This window comes from Prionailurus viverrinus, chromosome A3 (genome assembly GCF_022837055.1).
Source record: "Prionailurus viverrinus isolate Anna chromosome A3, UM_Priviv_1.0, whole genome shotgun sequence".
Lineage (NCBI taxonomy): Eukaryota > Metazoa > Chordata > Mammalia > Carnivora > Felidae > Prionailurus > Prionailurus viverrinus.
In genome coordinates this window covers 114898980-114926969 of record NC_062563.1, presented here as the reverse complement: position 1 = coordinate 114926969, position 27990 = coordinate 114898980, and the positions used below count along the sequence as shown (strand labels likewise).

Sequence of the window (27990 nt, the reverse complement as noted above, 5' to 3'; positions counted from 1 at the left end):
TAAAACCAACTTAAGAGCTTTGTTAGAGCTCACTTCTTTTCTCTTGGCTCTGTATGTATGTACCTACCTAGAATTCTAATCTCTGCATCTGTGAGTCTCCAGTTTTTCAGCCCAAGCTTGATGAGCCGCAGGGCCCCCTCCAGTTGCTCCAACAGCCTGGTCAGACTAACTCGTACATCACTCCACCAGGGCAACATGAGCACAGTCAGCTGTTCCAGGATGTACAGCCTGTCAACTTCAAGAACCAGAGAGCAATGCAGGAATTGAATCATCTCAATGGATTCTTCTTGATGAAGAATGAAGGGATGTGGGAAAAGGAATAGTCTTTATCTCTACAGCCTACTCATTGTGTGGTGATGTGATGAGAATCTACTTGAATTTTGGTTATTATTTTTGTGGAAAGTACTCAAGAGTATACAAATATTATGCAGAATAGTATAATGAAACTATATGTACTAATAAGCCAACCTTCAACAAACATCAGTTTATGGACAAGCTTCCTTCATCCTCACCTAATTCTTTTTCTCCTGAATTATTTTAAAGCAAATCTCAGACAGTAAATACAGTTCTTTTTTAAATTTAATTTAATTAATTAATTTTTTATTTTTTTAATGTTTATTGTTGAGAGACAGAGTGTGAGCGGGGGAGGGGCAGAGAGAAAGGGAGACAGAATCTGACGAAGGCTCCAGGCTCTGCAGAGCCCAGTGCAGGGCTCAGACTCACGAACCTTGAGATCATGACCTGAGCTGAAGTGGACGCTTAACCGACTGAGCCACTCAGGTGCCCCATATAGTTCTTAAAAAGAAAAAAAGAAAAAAAATGTAATCACAATATCACTATCACACTTTAAAAATCTTATCATTGGGGTGCCTGGGTGACTCAGTCAGTTAGGTGTTTGACTTTGGGTCAGGTCAGGATCTTTCAAACTCAGGTTTGTGAGTTTGAGCCCCACATCAGGCTCTGTGCTGACAGCTCAGAGCCTGCTTCAGATTCTGTGACTCCCTCTCTTTCTGCTCCTCCCCTGCTTCCACTCTGTCTCTTTCTCCAAAATAAATAAACATTAAGAAAATAAAATAAAAATCTTATTAACTCCTTAAATTTGTTTTGAATATCAATTAGTCTCAGACACTGGCCCCCTAGAATGAAGCAAGCAGTTGGGAGCCTCAGGTGTGATGAGCGTGTGAAAACTGGCAGCTCAAAGTCATTGGTCTGTGTCCCTTGAGGGACGTATAGTAAGGCACACACGGACCAAAAAACATCAGGGCCCAGATACGTGTTTCTGACTATCTAGTACATATACTCAACTATGTGATTTTGGCTAAATTGTTATTCTTACTCAGTTCATGTAGAGCTTCATTTCCATCCTTTTCCAGGTGATTTTCAGATAAATCAAGAATGCTCAGTTTGGCCAAATTGTGAAGATTCTGAGCTGGGAAAAAATTTCAATCCAAAATTAAAAGGCTTTTACAGAACTATATATGCATTTAAAAAATATCCTTAGGAGAATCCTAAGTCCTTGTCTTCTTTGTTGACAGCATACACATCATTATTTGACCTGATTAGTTAAATTATTTAATTATTCCCAAAGGTATCTGGCTAGATTTAACCCTGAACTTTCATGGCTATGACTAAATGGACAGATAGATATTTCCAGTCCTAAGCTCTAATAAACTTCATGTAAAGCCTAATGCAGCATAAAATATACTTGTTACATAACTATAGGAAGGTCACTCCATTTCTCCAAGATTCCACTGAAGCTTCATCTTTAGAATGAGGAAGTTGAGGGGCGCCTGGGTGGCTCAGTCAGTTGAGTGTCTGACTCACAGTTCCTGAGTTTGAGCCCTGCATCAGCTCTGTGCTGGTGGGGTGGAGCCTCCTCAGGATTCTCCCTCTCCCTCTCTCTCTGCCCCTTACCTGTACACACTCTTTCTCTCCCTCTCAAAAATAAACTTAAAAAAAAAACACACAAAAACTTAAAAACAAAGAACAAGGAAGTTGAACTAGATAAAATGTAAGATTGCTTCCAATTCTAAAATGTCTTTATGCAGGAGAAACAAAGGAACAACAACAAAAACAGATGAAATGAGCAGTTCTTTGTTTATCTTAATTTAAATGATTTTGGTAATGTCATAGTTGTGATGTTAATAATAAAAACTTAGGAAGTAAAAACAAAAAAAAAGACAGGTGAGAAAAATAGAAAACAAATAGCAAAATGGCAGATGAAAATCTATCCACATCAATAATTACATTAAATGTAAATGGACTAAGCACTAATTAAAAGGCAGAAATAAGACTGGACTTTTTTTTTCCCCCCAAAAAGCAAGACTCAATTCCATGCTATCTGCAAAAGATATAATTATGTTGAGGTAAAAAATATGGAAAATTATTTTACGCACAAGCGTTAATCGTAGAATAACATCACTCTAGCTAAAAACTGCTTAGTTCTTTTCTTTACATTAGGTATTTATCATGGTTGTTTAATCTAATTGAGGTTTCTCCTATCAAGACTAATAAGAAATATCTCTAATTAAAAGAGGTTTTTCATGATATATACTCTTATTAAACTATTAGCTATTATTATTATTATTAGCTGTTTTTAAAATTATTTTTTTAGGTAAGCTCTACACCCAACCTGGGGCTTGAACTCATGACCCCCAGATGAAGAATCACATGCTGTACTGATTGAGCCAGCCAGTTGCCCCAGCTATTATCACTTTTACTCAATTGTAGAGTAAAATAACCTCTGGGGTTTGGTGCTTTAACATAAAAAACCCATGGAACTCCTCTCAAAAAGAGTACAGCTGCTATTTATAGTTCTAAGTCTGTCTGTTTTCAGGATCAGGTAGAGAAGTAAGGATCTACTTATCCTTGTTTTCCTAGTGTTTAGCCTCTTCTAATCATGGGTTTCTCTAGCTTTTGGTTTATAGTAGCATACAAATGATTTCATTTTACAGATTCCGAGCAGTTTTTTTTTAAGTTTATTTTTTTTTATTTTTATTTTTTTATTTAAAAAAAAATTTTTTTTTCAATGTTTATTTATTTTTGGGACAGAGAGAGACAGAGCATGAACGGGGGAGGGGCAGAGAGAGAGGGAGACACAGAATCGGAAACAGGCTCCAGGCTCTGAGCCATCAGCCCAGAGCCCGACGTGGGGCTCGAACTCACGGACCGCGAGATCGTGACCTGGCTGAAGTCGGACGCTTAACCGACTGCGCCACCCAGGCGCCCCTAAGTTTGTTTTTTTAAGTTAAAAAAATTTTTTTTAGTTTATTTGTTTTGAGATAGAGCACAAGTGGAGGAGAGGCAGAAAGAGAATCTCAAGCAGGCTCTGTACTGTCAGTGTGGAGCTCAACATGGGGCTTGATCTTACAAACCATGAGATCATGACCTGAGCCAAAATCAAGACTTGGACGCTAACTGACGGAGCCACCCAGGCACCCCAAGACTCAACTCTTATATTAATGTACGTTAGCTGCATTTTAAAAGGGCAGTGGGAAAGAATTGGATGGCCTGAGAACATTTAAGAAAATCCTTCTCTCTCTGCTTCTCAATCATTTATTTATCCATCATCTAAATATTTATTAGGCAGTTATTATATAACAGAGTATGTGCCAAGTTTCAAGCACCTATTCTTTTCTTTTTGTTCACCATATCATAAAATTATAATATCTTCCATTATTCTGAAATGTTCTCCTAATTCTCCATTTTCATTCCAGTCATGGAGAAGATCATTAAAAACAGGCTAGATATTACCTGGAAGTCTTTATTATCTTTTCCAGTTTCTCTAAAAATTAAATTTCCTTTTGAGAGACTTAACATGCATTAGTATGAAAGTATCACATGTTCTCTTACACTGTTCTCATTCACTTAATGCAGGCAACAGTTACCTAGGGTTTTCATAGCATTGGCAGACAGGCAGCAGGAGACTAATTGGATTTCTTCAAGGTCACAGGGTTCAGCTGACAGAGACTTTACTATGTAATCCATTCCCTTCCCAATGTCAGACAAGTGGGTTATATGAAGTAAACACAACTTCTTCAGGTTTGTCAGACCTTCAGCTGCAAAAAGTAGGAAAGGAAATACATTAGGACACCAAGTTAATTTGATTTAAACATAGACTGATGGACTGAAAAGAAGGCAAAGAACAATTGCACACAGATCTTGCCACACTCTGTCTCTAGAGACCTTGAGTTATAAAAGCTGAAGAGAGTTGTTCTTCTTTCAACCATTACTCTCCAATCTCCTGGACCATACCAAGGTCACCTATGTGGAGGTCATTCTCTCAGTAACATGAGAAAAACTATAGTAAATGGGCAGTATTTTAATGCATATCAATGTGTGCCTTTTACCATATTTTTGGTAGGATGAGGATGAAATATTCTGAATGAGCACTTTCTCTTAATCTCCCCCCAAATTTTGGGAGGGGTGGAGTCTAAATTCAGAGGGGTAGCATGGGGACTTCTAGTGCTTGGTGTGCTTCTAGTGTAACTGTTTATAGTCAACTATATAGTTTAGGGGTTGTGAACATGAGCTTTGCAGTCAGTTTGATTCCTGGATCCCATACTTTAATTGTGTAACCTTGGACAGGTTATTCAACATTTTGGCTGTGGATTTAGGGATAATTATACCTATGCCCTGGGACTATTATGAGGATCCAATGAGAACAGGTATGTAAAAGTACCTAGTGTAGTGTCTAACCTATGCATAGTAACCCTTTAATAAACAATAAATTTAGATTTGTCTATTTAAGCTCAGACAGGTTCCTTTTCTTTTTTTTTTTAATTTTTTTTTCAACGTTTTTTATTTATTTTTGGGACAGAGAGAGACAGAGCATGAACGGGGGAAGGGCAGAGAGAGAGGGAGACACAGCATCGGAAACAGACTCCAAGCCATCAGCCTGCCGCAGGGCTTGAACTCACGGACCGCGAGATCGTGACCTGGCTGAAGTCAGGCGCTTAACCGATTGCGCCACCCAGGCGCCCCACCTTTTTTTGTTTTTAAAGTAGGCTTCATACCCAGAACAGAACCCAACGTGGGGCTTGAACTCGGAACCCTGAAATCAAGACCTGAGCTGAGATTAAGAGTCAGATGTTTAACTAACTGAGCCACCCAGGCGCCCCCTGCCCCAGACTGGTTCCTGGGGACCAGATCATCTGAGATAGGTATTTTTGAACCCTTTGTACCAATTAGTGAACCCTTTGTACCAATTATTGCGCAAGTCAATAAACTGTTCTAGGTTTCAGTGGCAGTAAAATGAGAGAGTTGAACTAGATGCTCTGAGGCTCCTTCCAGCTCTAATACTCTGAGTAATTTATAAGCATGCAACAGATGTTTATTGAACACTGAATTAATCTGATTATTCTTATATAGGCCATGTAATGAAAAAAAGGGCAGCCATTTTTCACTTGTAGGATAAGGTTGTCTTTAGGCAGGAAGCAGAATAAAAAAAGAATAAGGCTGAGGAACATTTAACTGAGGGCTCAAACAGTGGGGGGAAAAAGAGCCATGGGGGAGGGGGCAGAAAGCAGGGACACTGGAGGAAAACAGCTTCAATGGGAATTCTCCCTGTCCTGGAGAGGCTGGCTCCCTGTGACAAACCACACATTCTGCTCGTACTGTTTGGGTTTTCTTGGTCCACATTCCTTCTTGTGTTCCATTCCATTTACAAAGCTTTATTTAATTATGAAACCACAGTATAAACTTTTTTATACTGTTTCTATGCTTCAAATATAAACATAGTCAATCAGCCAGGAAGATAAAAACATATCATGGCTTCTGTCCCCCAAAGCGTTACAGTCTACGTGTGTGCAATTTACATAAAATGGTGCTGAAGGATTGGAATGGCCATGGAGAAAAACGTCTAGAAAATCAATGTAACACAAGTAGATAAAGGCATCCTTGCCTTATACAGACACAACCAGTGTCTAGGAGTCTTAAGTTAACTGTTCTTATTATCAAACTTACATTAATAAAAATAACAAAGAAAATAAAAATCTGACCTAATTTTATAGCATCTTCTTCATTCATCTTAATGTTGTACAGTATGAGCTTCATAAGATTCTTCAAATTACCCAAGCTGTCAGTCAGACCACCTGGAAAAAGAAAAAAGAATTGACTATCTTCATTTGTCATTTACTAGATTTTTGTTACCAATCAAAAAATTTTAGCTGCTCCATGGGCAAGAAATGCTCCTGAAATTGACACAAGAGTGTTTTGCTTTTGTTTTTTTTTGGTCAGAGATGGGCATCTTCTTTAGCTAAAAGCATGTTCTCCGAATATAATGGAGTTAGACTAGAAAATAATAACAGAAAGATAACAAGGAAATTTCCAAATACTTGGAAATTTAATAATAAGACTTGTAAGGTTTTCATGGTGCTATCATTAAATGATATAAATCCCAGACCAAGAGAATAAAACAAAACTTAAGACGAGTATAATTCATGAACATAGAAGCAAAATCCTCAATAAAATATTACTAAAGAACTCAACCATATATAAAAAGAATATTATACAACCACCAAGTGGGCTTTATACAGAGAATGCAGAGCTGTTTCGATATTTGGATATCATTGTATGTAATTCAATGTATTAATCTAAAGAAGAAAAACTACATGATCAAGTATGTTGATGCAGAAAAAAACATTTGACATTATCTGACATACATCCATAATAATTCTCAGCAACCTAGGAATAGAAGGAAATTTCTTCAACCTGATAAAAGTCATCTACAAAAAAACTACAGTTGATATCATACTTACTGGTGAAAGTCTGAATGCTTTGTTGCTAACATCAGGAACAAGGGAGGATGTTCACTCTCACCCCTCCTATTCAACATTGCACTGCAAGTCATAATCAGTGCAATAAGGCAAGAGAATAAAATAAAAACAAATTGGAAAGGAAGAAATAAACCTGTTCTTTTTGGAAGTGACATGAAGTGAGTGTAGCAAATGTGTAGATTATAAGATTGATACACAAAAATCTATTGCATTTCTATATAGTAGCAATAAATATTTGGCAACCAATTTTTTAAAATTCCATTTATAGTAACTCCAAAAGAATCAAAAAGTTAAGTGTAAATCTGATGAAACATATGCAGGATGAACATGATGAAAACTATAAATTATGATAAAAGAAATAAAAGAAAATCTAAATAAATGGAAAGAGAAACCATGCTCATGGATTGAAACATTCAACAAAATAAAGTTATCAATTCTCCCTAAAATGGCCTATAGATTTAATATAATTCCAACCAATATCCAGGAAGTTTTTGATTATATAAACAATGTGAAAGCCAAAGGAATCAGAATATAAAAAACAATTCTGAAAAAGAATAAAGTTGTAGAAACAACACTATTCAATTTTATGACTTCCTATAAAGCTACAGTTACTAAGACAAGATGAAATTATCAAGGAATAGACAAGGGTACTGGCAATTGATGGATCAATAGGCAAATAGAGTCCAGAAACACAGCCAACATAATCACAGCCAAATGGTTTTGGACAAAAGTACAAAGGCAATTCAAACATGAAAGAATAGTCATTTCAATGAATAGAACAACTGGATATCCATATGCAAGAAAAATGAACCTTGATCTAAGCATCATATTTTATATAAACATTAACCCAAATGGATCATAAATGTCAATGTAAACTTTAAGAAAAAAAGGTAGGAGAAAATCTTCATGACCTGGGGTTAGGCAAAAAGTTTTTAGACATGACACCAAAAGCTTGATTTGTACAAGAAAAAAATGACTGCAACTAAATCTAAAATTTTTGTTCTATGAAAGATGCTATTAAGAGAATGAAAAGACTAGGGGCACCTGGGTGGCTCAGTCGGTTAAGTGTCCGGCTTCAGCTCAGGTCATGATCCCATTGTCCATGGGTTTGAGCCCTGCGTCGGTCTCTGTGCTGACAGCTCAAGAGCCTGGAGCCTGCTTCAGATCCAGTGTCTCCCTCTCTCTCTGCCCCTCCCCGACTCATGCTCTGTCTCTGTCTCTCTCAAAAATAAATAAATATTAAAAATTTTTTAAAAAATGAAAAGACTAGCTACAGATTGGGAGAAAATGTTTTCAAATCACTTATCTGACAAAGGACTGGTATTCTTCATACATATTTGAGCATATAAAGAACACTCAAAACTCAACATTAAGAAGATAAATTACCTAATCAACAGATGGATGAAAACTTAAGATACTTGGCCAAAGAGGTATATAGTTGGCAAACAAACCTATAAAGAGTTTTCTATTTTATCAGATAAGTATGATGAAAGAACACTACACCCAGAGTTCCAGTTGCTCTACATCCTCGTCAGCACTTGGTGTTGTCAATTTTTTTTTTCTTATTTTAAGGCGATTGTAGAATGACAAAAATAAAACACACACACACACAGACAGGATGGTAAGTGCTAGTGAGAATGCAGAGCAGCTAAACCCCTCATATATCGCTATTGGAAATGTCAGATGGTACAAACTGGAAAATAGCGTGGAAGTTTCTTAAAAAGTTAAACAAGCACGAGGGGCACGTGGGTGGTTCAGTCAGTTGAGCGTCTGACTCCGGCTCAGGTAGTGACCATGAGTTTGAGCCTCACATCAGGCTCGCTGCTGTCAGCACAGAGCCCGCTTCAGATCTTCTGTCCCCACCCGCCTCTCCCCTGCTTGCGTTCTCTCAAAAATAAATTAACATTTAAAAAAAAGTTGGGAGTGTCTGGGTGGCTCAGTGGGTTAAGAATCTGACTCTTGATTTCTGCTCAGGTCAAGATTTCTTGGTTGTGAGTTCAAGATCCACATCAGGCTCTGTGCTGACAGTGCCGAGCCTGCTTGGGATTCTCTCTCCCTACTCTCTCTGCCCCTCCCCAACTTGTGCTTGCTCTCTTTCTCTCTGAAAATAAATAAACTTAAAAAAAAAAAGTTAAACACTTGTCATATGGCTTAGCAATCCCACTCCTAGGTATTTACCTGAGTGATTTGAAAACTTGTGTTTCACACAAAAACCTGCATACAAACATTTATAGTATCTCTGTTTATAATCGCCCAAACTGGAAATAACCTACGTGTCTTTCAGAGGTGATGAGATAAACTGTGGCATGTCCATATAATGTAATACTATTCAGCAAAGAAACAGATGAACTAGGAATATTCTGAAGAGATGTGGAGGGCAAAAATAGAAATCAACCTTGGGTAGAAATGTCAGGGAACTGAATTTTTAGCTATAAGAAAGAGTGAGCACTGATTACAAACTCAAATGTCAACAAGTCCAGGGAGATAATGTCATTCCAAGAAGTAGAACAGGTGGGCACTGTGCCCACGTGGATATTATGTATCTTGTCCAAAGGGCACAGGAGAAGTTCATGAAGCTCTACCAATTGTTACCAAGTGAAGATGCAGGCCCACAGTTGCTGGACCTACAATTGTCAAGAGAAATGAGTAACCTGTGTTTTCACACTGCAATCTCCCAATGTCAAAATGCTGACAACTCCGGCAGAAGGGTCATGGCTGGGGGATGTGAAAGGGAAGGAGGTTTCACTGTAGATTGTTTTATAATTTGAATCATATGAATATATTACTTAAAAAATAAATTTTAAAAATTAAGAACAAAATATTGGCAAACATTCAAAAGAAAACTCTACATAATATGTAGGCTAAATTCAGCATAGAGGTGACAGTTTGCAAGATCAGCAGAAAGGAATAGCCATCAAGAGGAGATAGTGAACTTCCTGACACAGAAGGTAATCTAAATGAAGTCTTGGTGACTATGCCGAACCTTATGGAAGGGATTCCTGCATTAAGTAGAAGGTTGCAAAGATTATCTGTGCAAGAGATTCTAGATTTTTCAAAATATTTACTTATCGAGGTGGGGGAGGGGTAGAGAGAGAAGGAGAGAGAGAATCCCAAGCAGACTCCATACTGTTAGCTCAGAGCCCCACCAAGGGCTCAATTCCATGAACCAGTAGTGGAAATCAAGAGTCACTTAACCAACTGAGCTACCCAGGCGCCCCAGATTCTAGATTTTTAAAAAAAAATTTTTTTAACGTTTATTTATTTTTGAGACAGAGAGAGACAGAGCATGAACAGGGCAGGGGCAGAGAGAGAGGGAGACACAGAACCAGAAGCAGGTCCAGGCTCTGAGCCATCAGCCCAGAGCCCGACGCGGGGCTCGAACTCACAGACCGCAAGATCGTGACCTGAGCTGAAGTCGGACGCTTAACCAACTGAGCCACCCAGGCGCCCCCAAATTCTAGATTTTTAAAGTGATATGAAATTTCCTTTACAGGGTGACAGATGAGGCAGAGCTTGATGAGAAATCTATTGCAAATGAAAAGTAATCTTGGATTACAGTCAAGTAGAGCAAGGCTCCTGCCAGCCTGTAGGTTCACACCACAAAGTATCCCCTGTTCGAGTCAACAGGCTGGTCTACACAGGTAAAGCTGGTCTGTACAGGTAAGGCAGACATTCACCTTTAATAGTATTTTGCATTTGGGGAAAATTTGCCTTTATTCAGAAAGATTGGCTCAACTTGTATGTGTCTGAGATCTGAAATTTCTTCATGTTAGACAAAATCTGTCCCCACAATCTTTTTTCAGAATGAAATATAGTTGGCGTTGGGGGGGCGGGGTATGCTCTGCAATCTCCTGGATGAGAATCCAGCAACACAATTAGCTACCAGCTCCTGCAAGTGATGAGTTTACAGGCTGGATTTCCTCCCAGAATTGAAGTGGGGAGGGGTGCCATTTGGCAGGGAAGCAGTGGGTAATGGATGGAGATGGAGAAGGGGGACAGGTCAGTGAAGATGAGCTTAACCTACCTCACATGGACGCACGCACGCGCGCGCACACACACACACACTACCATATAAACTATATTGCCATTCAGTCAGACCGTATAGCTTCAGCTCTGGGAATTCTCCCTAGGGCCTCCCCATATGACAGTCTACCCCCTTATGGACCTCTCTTGCTCAGTCCTCCTACCTCTCTTCCAAGTCCTGACATCTGGTTGAAACTTTTAGAAAATTCAGGGACCCATGGGTGGCTCAGTCGGCTAAACATCTGACTTTGGCTCAGGTCACGATCTCGTGCTTCATGAGTTCGAGCCCCAGGTTGGGCTCTGCACTGACAACTCAGAGCCTGGAGCCTGCTTTGGATTCTGTCTCTCTCTTTCTCTGTCTCTGTGCCCCTCCCTTGTTCATGCTCTGTCTCTCTCTTTCTCTCTCTCAAAAATAAACATTAAAATTTTTTAAAAATAAAAAAGAAACTATTAGAAAATTTAAAGCAAAACTGTATGATATCTAATATTTCCATGGCACCCAAACAGGCTTGATTATAGCTTAAACTGCTGATGTTTGTAATACCTGGAAGCCGTGGAGTCTGTAGGTCCTGAATACTCAAGGTTTTTAGGTTTGTCACGGATGTGATATGCTGCTCATCTTCTATGGTGAGTGGACTGGCTTCCAGGATGAGAGAATAAATGTTCTTACAGGTGCGGAGGACCAAACTAAAGCTTCCGGCCACACCAGCACATCTCTTAATGCACAATCTGAGGTTTTTAGCAGAACTGAATATCTTTCCCAGATATTTGATATCTTGTTTATTCAACTTGCTGAAGTCCCGGAGTGTGACCTCCAGAGTCTTGAATTCCTGCTTCCAGTTGAAGAACAAAGACACAGCCCTGCTGGGAATGTAGGTTTCTGAGGACCCTTCCTGAGTCCTGCTTGTGTCTTCTGTGGTCGTGTCCCTCAAAGCCATAGCTTCTCCGTAGAAGTCCAGTTTAATGAAGTCCAGAGCACTTGCACAATTAGGCAAGTGTTCAAAGAAGTCAAATAAGTAATCGGGGATGTTCTCTGAGTTGATATATAAGCTTTTGCCACAAAAGAAAGCTTCAAATTCTTTACTCAGGTCTGATTTGGATATACTCTCATGGAATAGATTAATGCCACACTCTGTAAAGGAACTGATGTTTATGGCTTTCAGAGTTTCTTGCACGGTGGTGTTTTTCACATTTTGTATAGACTCCTGCCTCCAGAGAGGCTTCTGGGTGACAGAGAGCCCAAGGAGGCTGCCATGTTGATACACTGCTGCAAGGTGTTCCAGAACAGTCCTGGTGGCTTCAGGAGATGATCCACATGTGTACAGGAGCAGGTTGCTATACTTGGATGTAATGTCTGAAATGAAAACCATTTTCTGCAAATAACCTTTCCCCTTGGTCACTTCCTCTGGCTCTTGAGACTTCAGCAAACTGCTGAGTCTGCGTCCTGCTATGTACTCCTGGAAGGAGTTATGAAAGAATTTATACTTTGGCTTGAACTGTTGAGCTGTGTATTTACAGAGAAGTCCAGTTGTCAGTAGGACATCCTCGTTCACACTGGACATGTCCTCCGGTTGGAAATCAAACCTGTGGGAGAACACACCCTCCAGAGCTAGGTCTCCACAGTGGTTCAGGCTCTGAGCGAAGTCACCTGCAGCCAGCCCCTTAAGTTTGTACTTGTTCTTCTGTATCAGCAGGTCATAGAAGGTGTGGAACAGTGTTGTTTGTGTGTAGGAGTGGAACTCGCTTTCCCCCATCTGGATTACACAAGTGATGACCACGAAGAGAGGGGTCTTCATCAGGTTCCTCAAGCATCTGGATTTCCTAATTTGGAGCAACAAGCCTTCAGCATGCTCCTTCATCAGCACTTCTCGGATGAGAGTCTGGGCACTGTCCTCTGTCATGTCCCCTACCTCGGCAATCAGGGCACCAAACTGCCTGATGTGTCTCAGGCACTCAGTGGTCGTGGTGACAATGACCGTATTCTTGAAGCGGTGGTTCTCCTTTATGAGGGCTTCAATCTCTGGGCAGTTCTGGGCCTTGAATTCATTGTAGCCATCAAGAAGAAACAGAACTCTCTGCCGTAGCTTCAGCAGCATGGCCATGAAAGTCTGCTTCCTGATGGTGTCAGGTATATCCAGGAGTTGATCACACAGAGTTTCAAGGAGCCCACCCTGGGCCCTGCTCAGACGGACAAAGAAGACTAATTTGAACTTGGTGAGAGCCCCACACGTTCCGGAAGCCCAGAGCATGGCGATTTGCTGCAGCAGAGTGGACTTCCCTTTGCCTGATTCCCCCTCAATGATGCAGGGACTCTGAAGAGTGTCTAGCAGCCCATCCAGGGTCAGCTGCTCCAATCGGTGATGGTGATGGTCCTTCTTCCATAGAACAGGTTCTGTGAAGGTGCTTTTCAAATTAAAAATAATGTCGAAGTCTTCACCCAGAGGATAGAAGTTCAGGAAAGATGGAGTATTGTATAAATACTTTAGACTCTGAGCCAAATCATCTAAGACTTCTTCTGACATCTGCTTAGAAAGACCTGTTAGAGAAGAGGTAAGGTTAGAGGACCCAATTCTGTGTTTCCCCAGAACTTAAGTTTTCAGGAGGATGAAGAGGGATTTATGTTGGGAATACTCTATTGGTGACTTTACTTTCCTTCTCCAGTTCTGAGCTGGCACAAAGGGTTACAAATATTTACTCTTCCCCTTTTGTCTTCTGTTTCCTTCTTTCCACCACATGGTCTTTGCAGCAGTCAATTGGAAATAGGAGTCTATGTTTGGGTTAAGTTCGAAAGTGTGTGAGAATAGTGGGGTGGTGTGGGGTGGTGTGGGCCGTGAGGGGTGGTTAGGGGTAACTTTCCCCAGATCAAGCCTTAACCTTGATTAAAATCTATCATAAAACAAAATACAAGTTATTATTTAATGATAATATTATTAAAAACAATTCCGCATTGGCCTAAGGAATGTCAAGAACCATGACTGCATTAATTTAAGTGCCTTCATTATCCAGTTTGATTTTGAAATGAGTCTTTACTAAATCATTAATCCCTGACCCTGGCATTACTTATTTGGCTTCACCAACAAGGGATATAATGGGAGTTTTTTCTGAGAGTGTCTGACTTTTTCCTTCGCAGAACCAAAACCCACTACCCAGTGATGTAAGGAGGGAGGAGGGCAGAGGCTCTCTCGTGGGGATTATGAATCTTCTCCATGGTTTATTCTGTTTGTAGAACAGATACAAGAAAACTGATACTTACTTTGTCCATTCAAGTCCTGAAACAGGGGATAGTTCCATTTTTCAAGAGATTTGAGAAAGAGGTTACAGGATTCCGAACCCTTCTTCAGAATCATGTGAATGATCCCTCTTGCAGCATCCTGCTCAACCTTCTCACAGCAAATGACACTTACTTCTTCGTAATTCAGAACATTCCACACAAATAGCTCGTCCACAATTTGCTTTATAACAGTCATTCCCATCCTTTGAATGAGCACTTGACTATTCTCCTTTATGAAATTCACTGAGGAGATGGGGGAAAACACGCACATCGATTTATTTACGTAAAATGTACATCTCAGCATCCTGTTGACAGAGCAGTAGGGTCATGCAGTTTTCCCCCTCTGGACCCACCTTGAGCTATGGAAATGTCAAATGTTTGAATTCCAGGCCCTCAAGAAAAGCTCTGCAAAACCCTCACCCTCAATCCCAGAGTTTTTATTGAGCAACATGGTGTTTCTTTGGTCATGAAGTAAGGGGACCAATCTTGTGCCCCAATATAAAAGGGTCTCTAGGGAGGTCATAGTGGTAAGACTGTGGGCTTTAGAATAATGAAACTGGCTTAGGATCTGCTAGTTGTTACCATCGGTGTAACCTCAGCAAGTTGCTAAATCTCTCTGAGCCTATTTCAGTGCTGTGCTGCTAAATATTGAACACACTTGGGATGCCTGGGGGGCTCAGTCGGTTAAGCATCTGACTTTGGCTCAGGTCATGACTTCGCAGTTTGTGGGTTCAGCCCCGTGTCGGGCTCTGTGCTGACAGTTCAGAACCTGGAGCCTGCTTTGGATTCTGTGTCTCCCTCTCTCTCTGCCCCTCCCCCACGCTCTCTCTCTCTCTCTCTCTCTCTCTCAAAAATAAACAAACATTAAAGAGTCTATTTCATATAGATAGATAGATAGATAGATAGATATAGATATAGATATATAGATATATAGATATGTAAACACCCTTTTTCTCTGGGGGTAAAGGCCCTAATTTGTAGCATGTCACCAATCTCCATGGTAGAAATATTTTTGCCATGGCTGATTTCAAGCTAATAACATGTCAGCTGGCTAAGAAAAATCATGAAAATTCAACAGGTCTCACTAAACAGTAAGAACCAGCTCCACTCCAGCCCTGGTTGCTTACCTGTCACACTGGAGCTGGGAACACTATTGAACTTATGAAGTTACGAGAATTCCTGTATAATATCTCATACAAAAGAATAGCTCAATACGTTACTTACTGTTTTTAGCCAACGATTCTGCTGTCACCACTCAAAGGAGTAGCACATTTTACCTCCCATAGAATTTGGTCTTTTCTGTAGAGTATGTGTGCAAAACAGTCGTCTGTACCAGGGGTGAGCTCTGGCACCTCTCCAAGTTCCCGGAGAAGCTGTACACTTCTGTTTCCAGCTCTCTGAGATCTAACTCTCAGATGCAGACTACACTGCACCTAAGCAGCCGTTCACAGCTTGGAGAAATGTCTCCCTGGTTTTTCACTCTTGGGCACTGTCTGCACTAGTTTTCTTCCTGTATTAGGCTGCTCCTGCTTTTCAGATCTTAAGCTCATCTCAACATTTATTTATTTTTGGGACAGAGAGAGACAGAGCATGAACGGGGGAGGGGCAGAGAGAGAGGGAGACACAGAATCGGAAACAGGCTCCAGGCTCTGAGCCATCACAGACCGCGAGATCGTGACCTGGCTGAAGTTGGACGCTTAACCGACTGCGCCACCCAGGCGCCCCTAAGCTCATCTCATATAAATGATGTGCTCCTCCTGAAGACCCCAAGGCCTCTCTGGTCTGAAAGGCACCATCTGGCACTCATTCCGATCCCCAGGATTTCACCCAGCTTCCCTTTCTGTCCGTCTCAGTTTCTACCACTAACCTCAGTTGGAATGGTACCAGATGACAGTGCACATGACCTGTCAGCGAGTCTTACCTCTCCCCTCCAGGGTCTCATCTGTCCTCTTGGCTTCTGCAGCATCCCTACAGAGATGACCCTTGAGTCTGAGTCTAGCCAGGCTCTTCATTGGATAGTCAAAGAAATGTCACCTCAGAGAGGCCTAGAGACTAGCCTTTTCACAAGGCTTTTCACAAGGCTTTTCACAAGGCTAGCCTTTTTAAATTTCTATTTAATATTTATTTTTGAGAGAGGGAGAGAGAGAGAGAGAGAGAGAGAGAGAGAGAGAGAGAACAAGTGGGGGAGGGGCAGAGAGAGAGGGAGACAGACTCTGAAGCAGGCTCCAGGCTCTGAGCTGTCAACAAAGAGCCCAACATAGGGCTCAATTCCACAAACCGTGAGATCATGATGAGATCATAACCTGAAGTCAGACGCTTAACTGACTGAGCCACCCAGGCACCCAATGCTAGCCTGTTTGAGACTAACATTTCTTTAGCTATAAAATTAAGACATTGATACTTTCTCTGTTTGGAAGACTGATGAGAAAGATTGAATAAAATCGCATAAGTCACATACATAAAAATGTTTTAAAATTTGAAAAGTGCACTGCTGTGTAACTGTAAGGTATTCTTATTGTTAACCGTGGTGTACCTCCCCCTATCTGGACTACCATACTCCTCTCTTATCAAGTAATTAGGTGAAAACACTGCTGCTTATTCATTCATTCATTAATTCATTCATTCATTAATTCATTCATTCAGTATTCATTCTTATCAGATTCTATCTAGGCCAGTGCTAATACAGTACAATATTCTGAGATGATGGGCATGTCCTCAGTTTGCACTGTCCAGTAGAGTAACCACTAGCCACGGTGGCTCTTGAGCACTTGAAATGTGGCTCGCCCAACTGTGCAACTGAATTTTAAATTTTACTTAATTTTTATTTATTTAAATTCACATTTAAATAGATACATGTGGCTAGTGGTTACCATATTGGATAGCACGGGTCTCACTCCAGTCATCAAAGTGGAAAGCATTACATTTTGGTTGCCACTTGGGTCCACACCATGTTTCTTCATAATGATCTTGACAGGTGTAGCTCTTTGCTGTCTGGCTGGGAGGATGCGACTGAATAGAGAATGGCAGGGGACCAACATTTTAAAACATACACCTGGTTACTCTTTGTGCGTAAATCCTGTTCTATGTGGGGTTGTGCCGGTTATCATGGGTTGCCATGTTTGTAACTGAATTCTCAAAACCACAGAATATTTATGGGGAATTTCACAAATAACTGTTGGGGAGAAGACACAGATTGATTTCCCATTCAATATCATCCATATTTGGTGGCACACTATACAACCAAGCAGATTTAATTTCTAGTATACTTACTTGTTCTGAAAAAAAGATTTTCACTTTTCTATATCTCAATAGATGATATTTCCAAATGCACAGGTCAAAGATGATTCTAATAGTGTTCCCTTCTTTTTGTACAACTGCTCCTCATTCTGTAAAACTAACAAAACAGAACCAAAAGCTATCAGGCAGCAACCATTGTCACTTTTGTACTTATTTTTTTCCACACCAAATAGGGACACACTGTATATACTGTTTGACATTCGTTTGTTTGTTTTTTTAATTTACTATATGTTTTCAGACCTTTCTATAGCAGTTAAGTTTTAAACTAATTCATTTTATTTAGTTATGTTTGTTTGTTTTAGTTATCTCTACACCCAATGTGGGGCTTGAACTCACAACCCTGAGATCAAGCGTCACATACTCTTCTTACTGAGCTAGCCAGGTGCCCCTTAAACTGCTTCATTTAAAAAATCAACCTCATTGGGGAGCCTGGGTGGCTCAGTTGGTTTGGCATCTGACTTTGTCCCAGGTCATGATCTCTTGGTTGACAAATTTGAGCCCCACGTTGGGCTCTGACAGCTCAGAGCCCGGAGACTGCTTAGGGTTCTGCGTCTCTCCCTCTCTCTGCCCCTCCCCTGCTCGCACTCTGTCTCCCTCTCAAAAATAAATAAACATTAAAAAAAAATTTTTTTAATAAAAAAAAATCAACCTTGTTAGGGCTCCTGGGTGACTCAGTTGGCTGAGTGTCCAACTCTTGATTTGGGCTCAGGTCATGATCCCAGGCTTAATTCTCCTCTCTCTCTCTCCCTGTACCTCTCTCCCCTGCTTTCACACACTCTCTCTCTCTCTCAAAACAAAACAAAACAACAACAACACACAAACAAAAATATCAACCTCATTAAGGTATAATTATATACAAGACATACATATATATGGTATATTTGTATGCAGGTATTATATTATGTATTTGATGTATATATGTTTATTATATATAATAAATGTTAATGATTATAATAATTATATATTATATAACACATTTGTGTGTATATATTATTATATTATATTAAAATATAATTATATATGATACAAAAACTACAGACAATAAAATGCAAGGAGCTTTGACAAATGTACACACCAAAGTCAATAATACCCCAGTCTATATTTAGACTATTTCTATCACTGCAGAAAGTTTCCTTGTATAATCCATCCCTCCTATTCCTCACCAAAGCAACCACTGATCAATTTCTTTAACTGTAAATTAGTTTCACCTGTTCTAGAGAGTCATATAAATGGAAAAATGTAGTATGCTCTCTTGTGTCTGGCTCCTTTCACTTACCATCATGTTTTTGAGATTTGCCTTGTTTGCATTTATTGGTAGTTGAGTCCTTTTTTGATTGAGCAGTATTCCATTGTATAAACAGATCAGTTTATTTATCAATTTGATTGATTGGCATTTGATTTGTTTCCAGTTTGTGGCTATAATGAGTGAAACTGCTATGAACATTCATATATTACTATCTTTATGGACATGTATTTTCATTTCTCTTGGATAAATACCTAGAAGTAGAATTTCTGAGTCATACGGTAAGTGTATGTTAATTTTTTTAATGTTTATTTTTTGAGAGAGAGAAAGAGTGCGTGAGAGAGTGGGGAGAGGGGCAGGGAGAGGGAGACAGAGGGTCTGAAGCAGGCTCTGGTATGACAGCAGACAGCCTGATATGTGGCTCAAATTCACAAACCGTAAGATCATGACCTGAGCCAAAGTCCGGTGTTTAACTGAGCCACCCACGTGCCCCAAGTGTATGTTAATTTTGTAGAAGGTGCCAAACCATTTTTCAAAGTGGTTATTACCATTTTACATGCCTACCACCATGTAAAACTAACAGTTCCAACTGTTCCAAATTCTCACCAACACTTGGCATTATCTATCTTTTTTATTTTAGTGGTATCTCATTATGTATTTTTAATTTTCATTTAATGATGTTGAACATCTTTTCATGTACTTTATCATTCTTTCATAAATCTTCTGTGAAGTATCTGTACAGATCTTTTGCCCATTTTACAAATTAAGTTGTCTTCTAATTACTGACTTTCAAGAGTTCTTCATAGATTCTGGATATAAATTGTTTGTTGGTTATATGTACTGTGAGTGTTTTCTCCTAATCTGTGGTTGCTTTGATTGTATCCAGGAATTAATTTATAGAGATAATGGAGTGACCAAATGGAGAGATCAATACCAATAAAAGAAGTTTTATTACTTACAACTCCCAGTAGAAGGAGGGGACGCCACATCACACAGGGCTGCCCGAGCAGCACCGGAATTGATCAGGAGACAGGAGAAAAGGAGAAAGCTTAGCCCACAGCCTGCATTATAGTTTTCACAGGAAGAAATGGTAAGGCAGGGCAGGCAAGTTTGAACAAGTTTAGGATTAGACAGTTTGAATAATTTTGGCAAACTCTGGGATATAATGGTGACTCTGGAGTGATTTAAGGCAAGGGAATAATGGCTTGGTGCCTGTTAGTAAAGTTGGTGGTTGGGGATGTCTTTGGATTAGTTGTTTTGCATAAGAAAGGCACACATACAGACAAGTGTTTCGCTGTTTCTAGGAATTAGTTAGCCCTGGTAGGCACAGGCTCTCCCAGCTAGCAAAACCCCCGAGCAAGCCAAGCATCATAAAATATAAAATATTAAAAACATGGTTAATACAAAGGTTTTATTAATACAACGGCCTTGTATCTTTTGGAAAACAAAACATTTTCCTTTTTATAAATTCTACCTTGGTGTGTTTTTTTTGTTTTTTTGAGGGGGGCTTTGTTTGTTTTTTGAGAGAGAGATAGTGGGACTGAGAGAGAGAGAGAAAGAGAGAGAGAGAGAGAGAGAGAGAGCTAGAGTGAGCATGTGTACACACTCCTGAGCTCGCACCCAGCAGAGGGGCAGAGGGAGAGGGAGAGCGAGAATCCCAAGCAGCCTCCACACCCAGCCCAGTGTGGAGCTGGACAAGGGGCTCAATTGCACAACCATGAGATCATGACCTGAGCTGAAATCAAGAGTCGGACGTTTAACAGTCTGAGTAACCCAGGAGCCCCTGAATTCCACCTTATTAATTTTTTCTTCTTTGGTTCATGCTATTTGTGTCCTATCTACAAAATCATTGTTATCCCAAGCCACAAAGATTTTCACCTAAGTTTTCTTGTAGAGGTTTTATAATTTTAGCTTTTACATTTAGGTCATTGATCCATTTGGGGATAGTTTTTGTTTATGAAGATGAAGAGTTGAAGTTTGTTTTTTTCCCCATAGAGATGTCCAATTTTTCCAGCATGATTGGTTGAAAAATTATCCTTTACCCGTTGAATTTGTGAATCTGCTTCTGGATTCTATTCTGTTCCATTGATTTATATGTCTGTTCTTATGCCATTATCACACTGTCTTGATTATTGCATCCTTATAATAAGTCTTGAAATCAGGTAGTGTAAACTCTTCAATTTTTTTTTTAAGAACTGTTTGCATTTCCATATAAATTTAAAGTTTTACTGATTTCTCTTGGGGCGCCTGAGTGGCTCAGTCGGTTAAGTGTCTGACTTCAGCTCAGGTCATGATCTCAAGGTTCATGAGTTTGAGACCTGCATTGGGCTCTGTGCTGACAGCTCAGAGCCTGGAGCCTGCTTCAGATTCTGTGTCTCTTTCTCTCTCTGCCCCTACCCTGTTTCTCTGTGTCTCTCAAAAATAAATAGATGTTAAAAAAATTATTGATTTCTATTTTTTTAATGTTTTATTTATTTTGAGAGAGAGAGAGTGTGTGAGCAAGGGAGAGGCAGAGAGAGAGGGAGAGAGAGTCCCAAGAAGGCCCCATGCTCAGCGCGGAGCCTGATGCAAGGCTCAACCTCACAAACCATGAGATCATGACCTGAGCTGAAAGCAAGAGTTGGACGCTTAACTAAGACACGCAGGCACCCTTATTGCTTTCTATTTTTAAAGGAAGCCTTTTTGACTTCTGTTTTCTGGTCTGGCGTATAGAGAAGTCATTACTCCATCCGCATACCAAGTAAAAAGTAACTGCCTAAACTGAAAATCAACACCTCTTTTTAGATCTGTCAGAGAATTGGGGCAAACAGGTGCCCCCCCAGGCTGGAGAGAAAGACAGGAAGATACAGAAAGTCCTACTTCCTGGAGTAGAAACCCAGAAGGAGTAGAAACTGATAATCAGAAACCTCTCAGGAACCAGTATCAGAAAAGAACTGGACCCCAGCACATTTATATGTAGAGCTGGAGGATCTGAGGCTTTCAGAGATGAGAGAAACAAGAAAAGTTGTCAAAACGAGAAAGAGTATCTTTGTGAGCAGTTTTTCAAATCGGCCAACTCATTAGCAGGTCATGATAGTAACTTAAGTGGGTTACAATTAGTATATATATTTTTAGTTTTTTAATTTTTCTTAAGTTTATTTCTGTTTTTATTTTAAGTAATGTCTACACCCAATGTGGGGTTCGAATACACAACCCCAAGATTAAGAGTCGCATGCTCCTCTGATTGAGCCAGGCAGGTGCCTTAGGATATATATTTTTAATGAAATAGAATTAAAACTATCAGAACACATGAACGTTTTATTTCAATTATTTATGTACCCTGGCACTGGGTACTGATAGAAGATGTATTTCTTTAAAAAAAATTTTTTTTAATGTTTATTTTTGACAGAGAGAGAGACAGAGCATGAGCAGGGGAGGGGCAGAGAGAGAGGGAGACACAGAATCCAAACCAGGCTCCAGGCTCTGAGCTGTCAGTACAGAGCCCGACGTGGGGCTCAAACTCACAGACCACGAGATCATGACCTGAGCCGAAGAAGGACGCTCAACTGACTGAGCCACCCAGGCGCCCTTAGAAGATGTATTTCTTATCGCGAGTGGCAGTCAATGCAGTTTTGAAGGTCAGTGTTCTAGAGCAACCCTTGTGGAGGGATATTTAATTCTGCCTGGAAGAGGTGACTTTTGAGTTGTTTTGAAGGAAACCAAAGTTCACCAGGCAGTAAAGGCAGAAGGGTATTTCTAGGCAGAGGGGCAGCATAGAGAAGGAGCCATGGGGGGTTACAGCCTGGAAGCAAGGATGAGGATAGCACGTGAGTGTGAGCAAGGGCCTATTTTGGTGTCAGGACTGAGTGCAAATTCCAGCTCTACCACTGTTAAGCTGGGAGGCCTTAGTACACAGAAAAGACTCAGTAAACTTCCTTCCCTTTCTACCCCCACAAAAAAGGTATGGGTCTTGGAGGTATCAGACCTCCACTGACTAAGCAGAGTTCAGTGAGAACAGACAAGAGGAAGAAGATAGAGGAAGGAGCCAAGAAGATCCTTGTATTCACATGTAAACACAATAAGCTAGTCCCTGAGTTGGCCATCAGTCACTTTGTCTGCTAAAATAATGAATTAAAATTGCTACGTGGATCATCAGGCAGGCATCTCAGCTGATTCTGAAGTTGCCAAAAATTCATATTCAGTTTGGATACTAGAAAATATTATTCTTACTATTAGTGTTGTAGCTGAATTATGTTCCCCAAAATCCATATGTTGAAGCTCTAACCCCCAGTACTCACTCTATGGCTATTTGGAAATAAGGCCTGTAAAGAGGTAATTAAGTTATAATGAGGGTGGGCCCTAATCCAATCTGACTGGGGTCCTATAAGAAGGTAAGATTTGTACACGCAAAGAGAGACCCCAGGGATTCTTGCCCAGTGGAGACCATGTGAGGACACAGTGAGAAGGCAACCGTCCGAAAACCAAGGTTTCAGGTGACACCTGGGTGGCTCAGTTGGTTAAGCATCTGACTTTGGCTCAGGTTATGATCTTGCGGTCTGTGGGTTCGAGCCCCGCAAGGAGCTCCGAGCTGACAGCTCAGAGCCTGGGGCCTGCTTTGGAGTCTGTGTCTCCCTTTCTCTCTCTGCCCCTCTCCCACTCATGCTCTGTCTCTCTCTCAAAAATAAATATTAAAAAAAATTTTTTTTGAAAACGAAGGTTTCAGGAGAAACCAAAACTTCTGACACTTTGATCTTGAACTGTAGCCTCAAGAACTGTGAGAAAAATGCTTTCTGTTTCTGTGGTATTCTGTGATGGTGGCCTGAACAGACTATAAGACAGCAGAGAAGTTTGCCCAACTTTTAAGAGAGTGACAGGAGACGTGGTTCTATCTTTTTTTTAAAAGTTTATTTATTTTAAGAGAGAGAGAGAATTCTAAGCAGCCTGATGCAGGGCTCAAACCCACGAACAGTGAGATCATGACCTGAGCCAAAATCAAGAGTAGGTCACTTAACCAACTGAGCCAACCAGGCACCCCGAAGCAGTCATTTAAACTCTCTGCCAGTTTCCACCTCTCTAAACTAGGGTTGTAAGGATTAACTGAGAGAAAGTATGTAGAGACCCTGTCAGTACTGTCAATAATAGATGTCCTGTGAACAGCAGTTTCCTTCACTTCTCTCTCCAGATATCAGCTTTCTTGCCAGGAATTCAGAGGCTGAAGGGACTACATAGCTCCCCCACCCCCAGGCCTTTTCAGTTCTGACCTATGACTCTCACAACACTTTTAGGAAAAAGAGTAGGTTTCCTTTCTATAAGTCCAACAAGTATTTTTCAAAGTCCTTTCCTTCACTTTGTCTCATAGAAAAACACACCTCTCTGACTTAATGTGCATTTAACATCAATTCCAAGTAATCTCATGACACCCCAGCAGACCAGGCTAACAAGCCTAAAAGTTTCCCAGCAGTCAAATCCAGCCATGCAAAAACACATTCTTCAGTGGTAAGCCTTTTATATCCCCACACCCAAGCTTTAATTGAATGTAAACCCACAGTTTAGTATTTGATTCTGAAACCCACCTAAAACCCCCTTCTCTCTCCCCACGTTACCTGGCTGAGCAATCCAGTTGCCCTCTTCTTGGTGGATCAAAAGAGGCTTTCAAAATAAAGTTTCTTCTTATTAGCTTCCCATTTCACGTAAAGTGTTGTGTGGGTTGAATGTCTCCCTGCCCCTGTGGTAGGGTATTGTAAGAGAAGGGCCAACATAAGTTCCTTTTTTTTTTTTTTTCCAAAGCGTAGTAAGAATGGTTTGGATACCAAAACTACCAGTTCAGAAAGGGAAGATGAGAGGAAGTAGAAGTAGCAAGGGAAAGAAGCTGACCGTGAACCTTAAAGGCACAATAGCTAGAAATTCGCATCAGGAAAGGAATTACTCATGAGACACTATACTCATTATTCACAACACATCAGTCTTACTTCTGTTGGTTTATTTATTCTATAGCTAAAATGAAGCAAAGTGTTTTTGAACATTTAATACATACTAATTTTTATGATTAAATGAGTGAGAGAGAAATTAAATGAGCCAGTTGGGTTGGCTAAAGCATATTGCTATTGCAGTCACAGCCACCCGTGCCAAGGATCCCAGCAGACTTCTAGCACATGTATATTCTCGGTCATCAGGGTCCTGGGCAACATTAGCACAGAGCAAATGGATGCATGGGACATTCTCCTCAATGTGAAGAGCCATAGGTTCCACTGACACACACACGTTCAAACCTTGTGATCACAGACTCCAGGAAGCCAGCTGACATTCAGCTCTGGAAATGGAGAAATCTCCCGGAAGTTCTCTTGAAAATGACACTCTTGTGTAATCTTTCCTCTATCTTTGCACAAACTACCATGAACTTTTTATGTTCCTTAACTGCCTAGTTCAAAAAGAGCACTCTGACGTTCACCTGACAGAAGGGGATAGCTAAGTTGTCCCCTAAATCATTTTCTGCATGTCGGGTTTTCTATGGGAGTAACAGCAGTCTTTTCCAGCTTGTGAGCTGGGTTTCTCTGATATGAGATCAAGGGCTGTGCTACTGGCTGGGTTTTAAATTTTTTGTGTGTGTTTATTTATTTTTGAGAGAGAGAGAGAGGGAGAGAGTGCAGGCTAGGGGCAGAGAAAGGGGGACAGAGGATCTGAAGCAGGCTGTATGCTGACAGCAGAGACTTGGGTGCAGAGCTTGAACTCAAGAACCGCGAGATCATGACCTGAGCCAAAGTCGGATGCTTAACCAACTGAGCCACCCAGGCACCCCCTAAATTTTAATGTAAATGTATGTTCATGGAGAAAAAACTATATAAATAGTCTGGGGGGAGGTAGGATTATGGTAATTAAAAATTTTCTTCTTTGCTTGCTTATCTGTATATTCTAATTTTCTGTAATAAACTCATATTGCTTTTTAATAACAAATTATATAATACAGGATAAAAAGGGGAAACATAGAAATGTGGTCATAGTGGGCCACCCAAATGTATCAGGTCTTAACCCCTGGAGATCGTAAATGTTGTATTTTTGTAGATGTGGATCTTGAGATGGGGACCTAATCCTGGATTATCTGGATGAGTTCTAAATGTGATCACAAATGTCCTTATAAAGGAGAGGCAGGGGAACCTGGGTGGCTCAGTCGGTTAAGTCTCCGATTTTAGTTTGGGTCATGATCTCACGGTTTGTGAGTTCATGCCCCATGTTGGACTGTGTGCTGACAGCTCAGAGCCTGGAGCCTGCTTGGGATTCTGTGTCTCCCTTTCTCTCTGCCCCTCCCCAGCTCTCTCTCTCTCTCTCTGTTTGTCTGTCTCAAAAATAAATGAACATTAAAAAAAAATTTTAAAAACTGCCAAACAGTTGTCCTTATGTGTTAGAGTTCCAGTTGGTCCACAACCTCTCCAATGCTTAGTATTATCAGTCCTGTTAAATGTAGCTATTCTAATGAGTCTGTAGTGGTATCTCATTGTGGTGATAATTTCCATTTCCATTGTGACTAATGATGTTGGGCGCCCTTAATGTGCTTATTGGCCAAATGAATATCTTCTTTCATGAAATATATCTGTGAATTTTTCTTCCATGTTTTAATGACAATGATTTATAAAAATTATCTAAGTATTCTAAAGACAAATCATTTGTCAGATATATGGATAGTGAATATTTCCTACCAGTCTGTGGTTTGTCTTTTCATTGACTTAATGTCTTCAGCAGTTTTTAAATTTTGTGAAGTTCAAGTCACCATTTCTTTTATGATTTGTGCTTTTCATATCACATTAAAGACCTTTGTTAACACTAGTAGCAAAGATTCCATCTGCAGTCTTAATTATCCTTTGCCATGTAACATAACATAGTCAGAGGTTCTGGGTATTAGGATTGGACATCTTTGGGGGTCATTATTCTGTCTACCACATATGTCCATCATCAGAATGAGGAACTGTTCTTCTGTTGCAATTGTTGAGTGTTTTTTTTCCTTCCTTGTAGACATTTTTATTTATTTATTTTTTAATTTTTTTAACATTTATTTATTTTTGAGAGAGAATGAGCAGGGGAGGAACAGAGAGAGAGGGAGACACAGAAACCGAAGCAGGCTCCAGACTCTTAGCTGTCAGCACAGAGCCCGACCCGGGGCTTGAACCTGTAAACCACGAGATCATGACCTGAGCGAAAGTTGGAGGCTTAACCTACTGAGTGCAATGGCTACTGCTTCATTTCTACCTTACAAATCTTGTGCAAACTCTTCTTTTGAGAAACTTTAGCCTAAAGGCATATGGGAAAATGGATTATAGGAATCATAGTTCCAACTTAACTGAGTGGACCCAGTACAAATGATCACATCCTTCAAATCTTTGCTCAAATGTGACTTTCCCAATTTTGCCTATCCTGATCATCCTATTTCAAACTGCAACTCATCTCACGTCCTTTGTAACCCAACGCCCTCCTAGATTGCCTTTAAATATTGGTGTTCCGGAGAGTACCACTCTTGGCACTCTTCTCTCACTTACTACACTCTTACTGGGAAATCTCTTCTGTATTCATAGATGCAATTACCAACCATACATTGATAATTACAATGCTACACTGTGCACGGGGTCCTTATTACCAAAGAATAACTAGACGGCTCAACCTGCATGTTCTAGTGCAGGTTGTTCAAAACTTTCCCTTCTCCCCAAACCAGGTCCTCTTTTATTTACTCACTTAATAAATAACACTTCCAACCACCTAAGCAAGAAACATGAAGTCACGCTAGGCTCTTTCCTTTTCTTCATTCCAAATCTCTTCTCCTTGATCACTAAGTCCTGTGGATTCCTAAACTTAATATGTCTCATATGGGCTTCCTCTTTTCCATCCCCAATGTTGCAACCCTCATCCACAATTTACTTATATTTCTGCAAAAGTCTCATAGAAGTCTCTGATCTCCAGGTGTGCCTAGCTGGCTTAGTTAAGTGTCTGACTCTTGGTTTTGGTTCAGGTCATGATCTCATGGTTTGTAGGTTCGAGCCCTGCATTGGGCTCTGAGCTGACAGTGCAGAGCCTGCCTGGGATTCTCTCTCTCCCTCTCTCTCTGCCCCTCCCCCACTCTCTCTCACTTGCAGAAATGAATAAACTAAAAAAAAACAAGTCTCTGCCCTTCAAGTCAAAATACCTACTACTGTGGATATTTTAAGTAATAATTCTAACAAGGATATCTGATATGTTATTCCTTTGCTCTAACTCCTTTAATGGTTCCTCCAATACTTCCATGAAGAAAAGCTAATCCTTTGAATAGCAGGTAAGATTATTCATGATTTCTTCTTTACCTATTCATGCAATCTCATCTGTACCCATTCTCTCCTATGAAATGTAAGCTCCAAGTAAACTAAATGACTTCCAGTTTCCCA

General features: G+C 40.3%; 1 protein-coding gene across 1 annotated transcript in view; it reads right to left on the bottom strand.

Moving 5' to 3' along the window:
• The window catches only part of NLRC4 (NLR family CARD domain containing 4), a 37982-nt gene extending 13589 nt beyond the window's left edge, over positions 1 to 24393 (bottom strand). The window contains exons 1-8 of the mRNA XM_047853246.1: positions 24193 to 24393; positions 17341 to 17464; positions 14053 to 14313; positions 11344 to 13335; positions 6000 to 6092; positions 3888 to 4058; positions 1337 to 1429; positions 68 to 235 (exon numbers count right to left, since the gene is read on the bottom strand). Coding sequence (XP_047709202.1) covers positions 68 to 235; positions 1337 to 1429; positions 3888 to 4058; positions 6000 to 6092; positions 11344 to 13335; positions 14053 to 14313; position 17341 — 2779 coding nt within the window. The 5' untranslated portion in view covers positions 17342 to 17464; positions 24193 to 24393. The remainder of the gene's footprint in view (positions 1 to 67; positions 236 to 1336; positions 1430 to 3887; positions 4059 to 5999; positions 6093 to 11343; positions 13336 to 14052; positions 14314 to 17340; positions 17465 to 24192) is intronic.
• Between the last annotated feature and the right edge of the window lie 3597 nt (positions 24394 to 27990).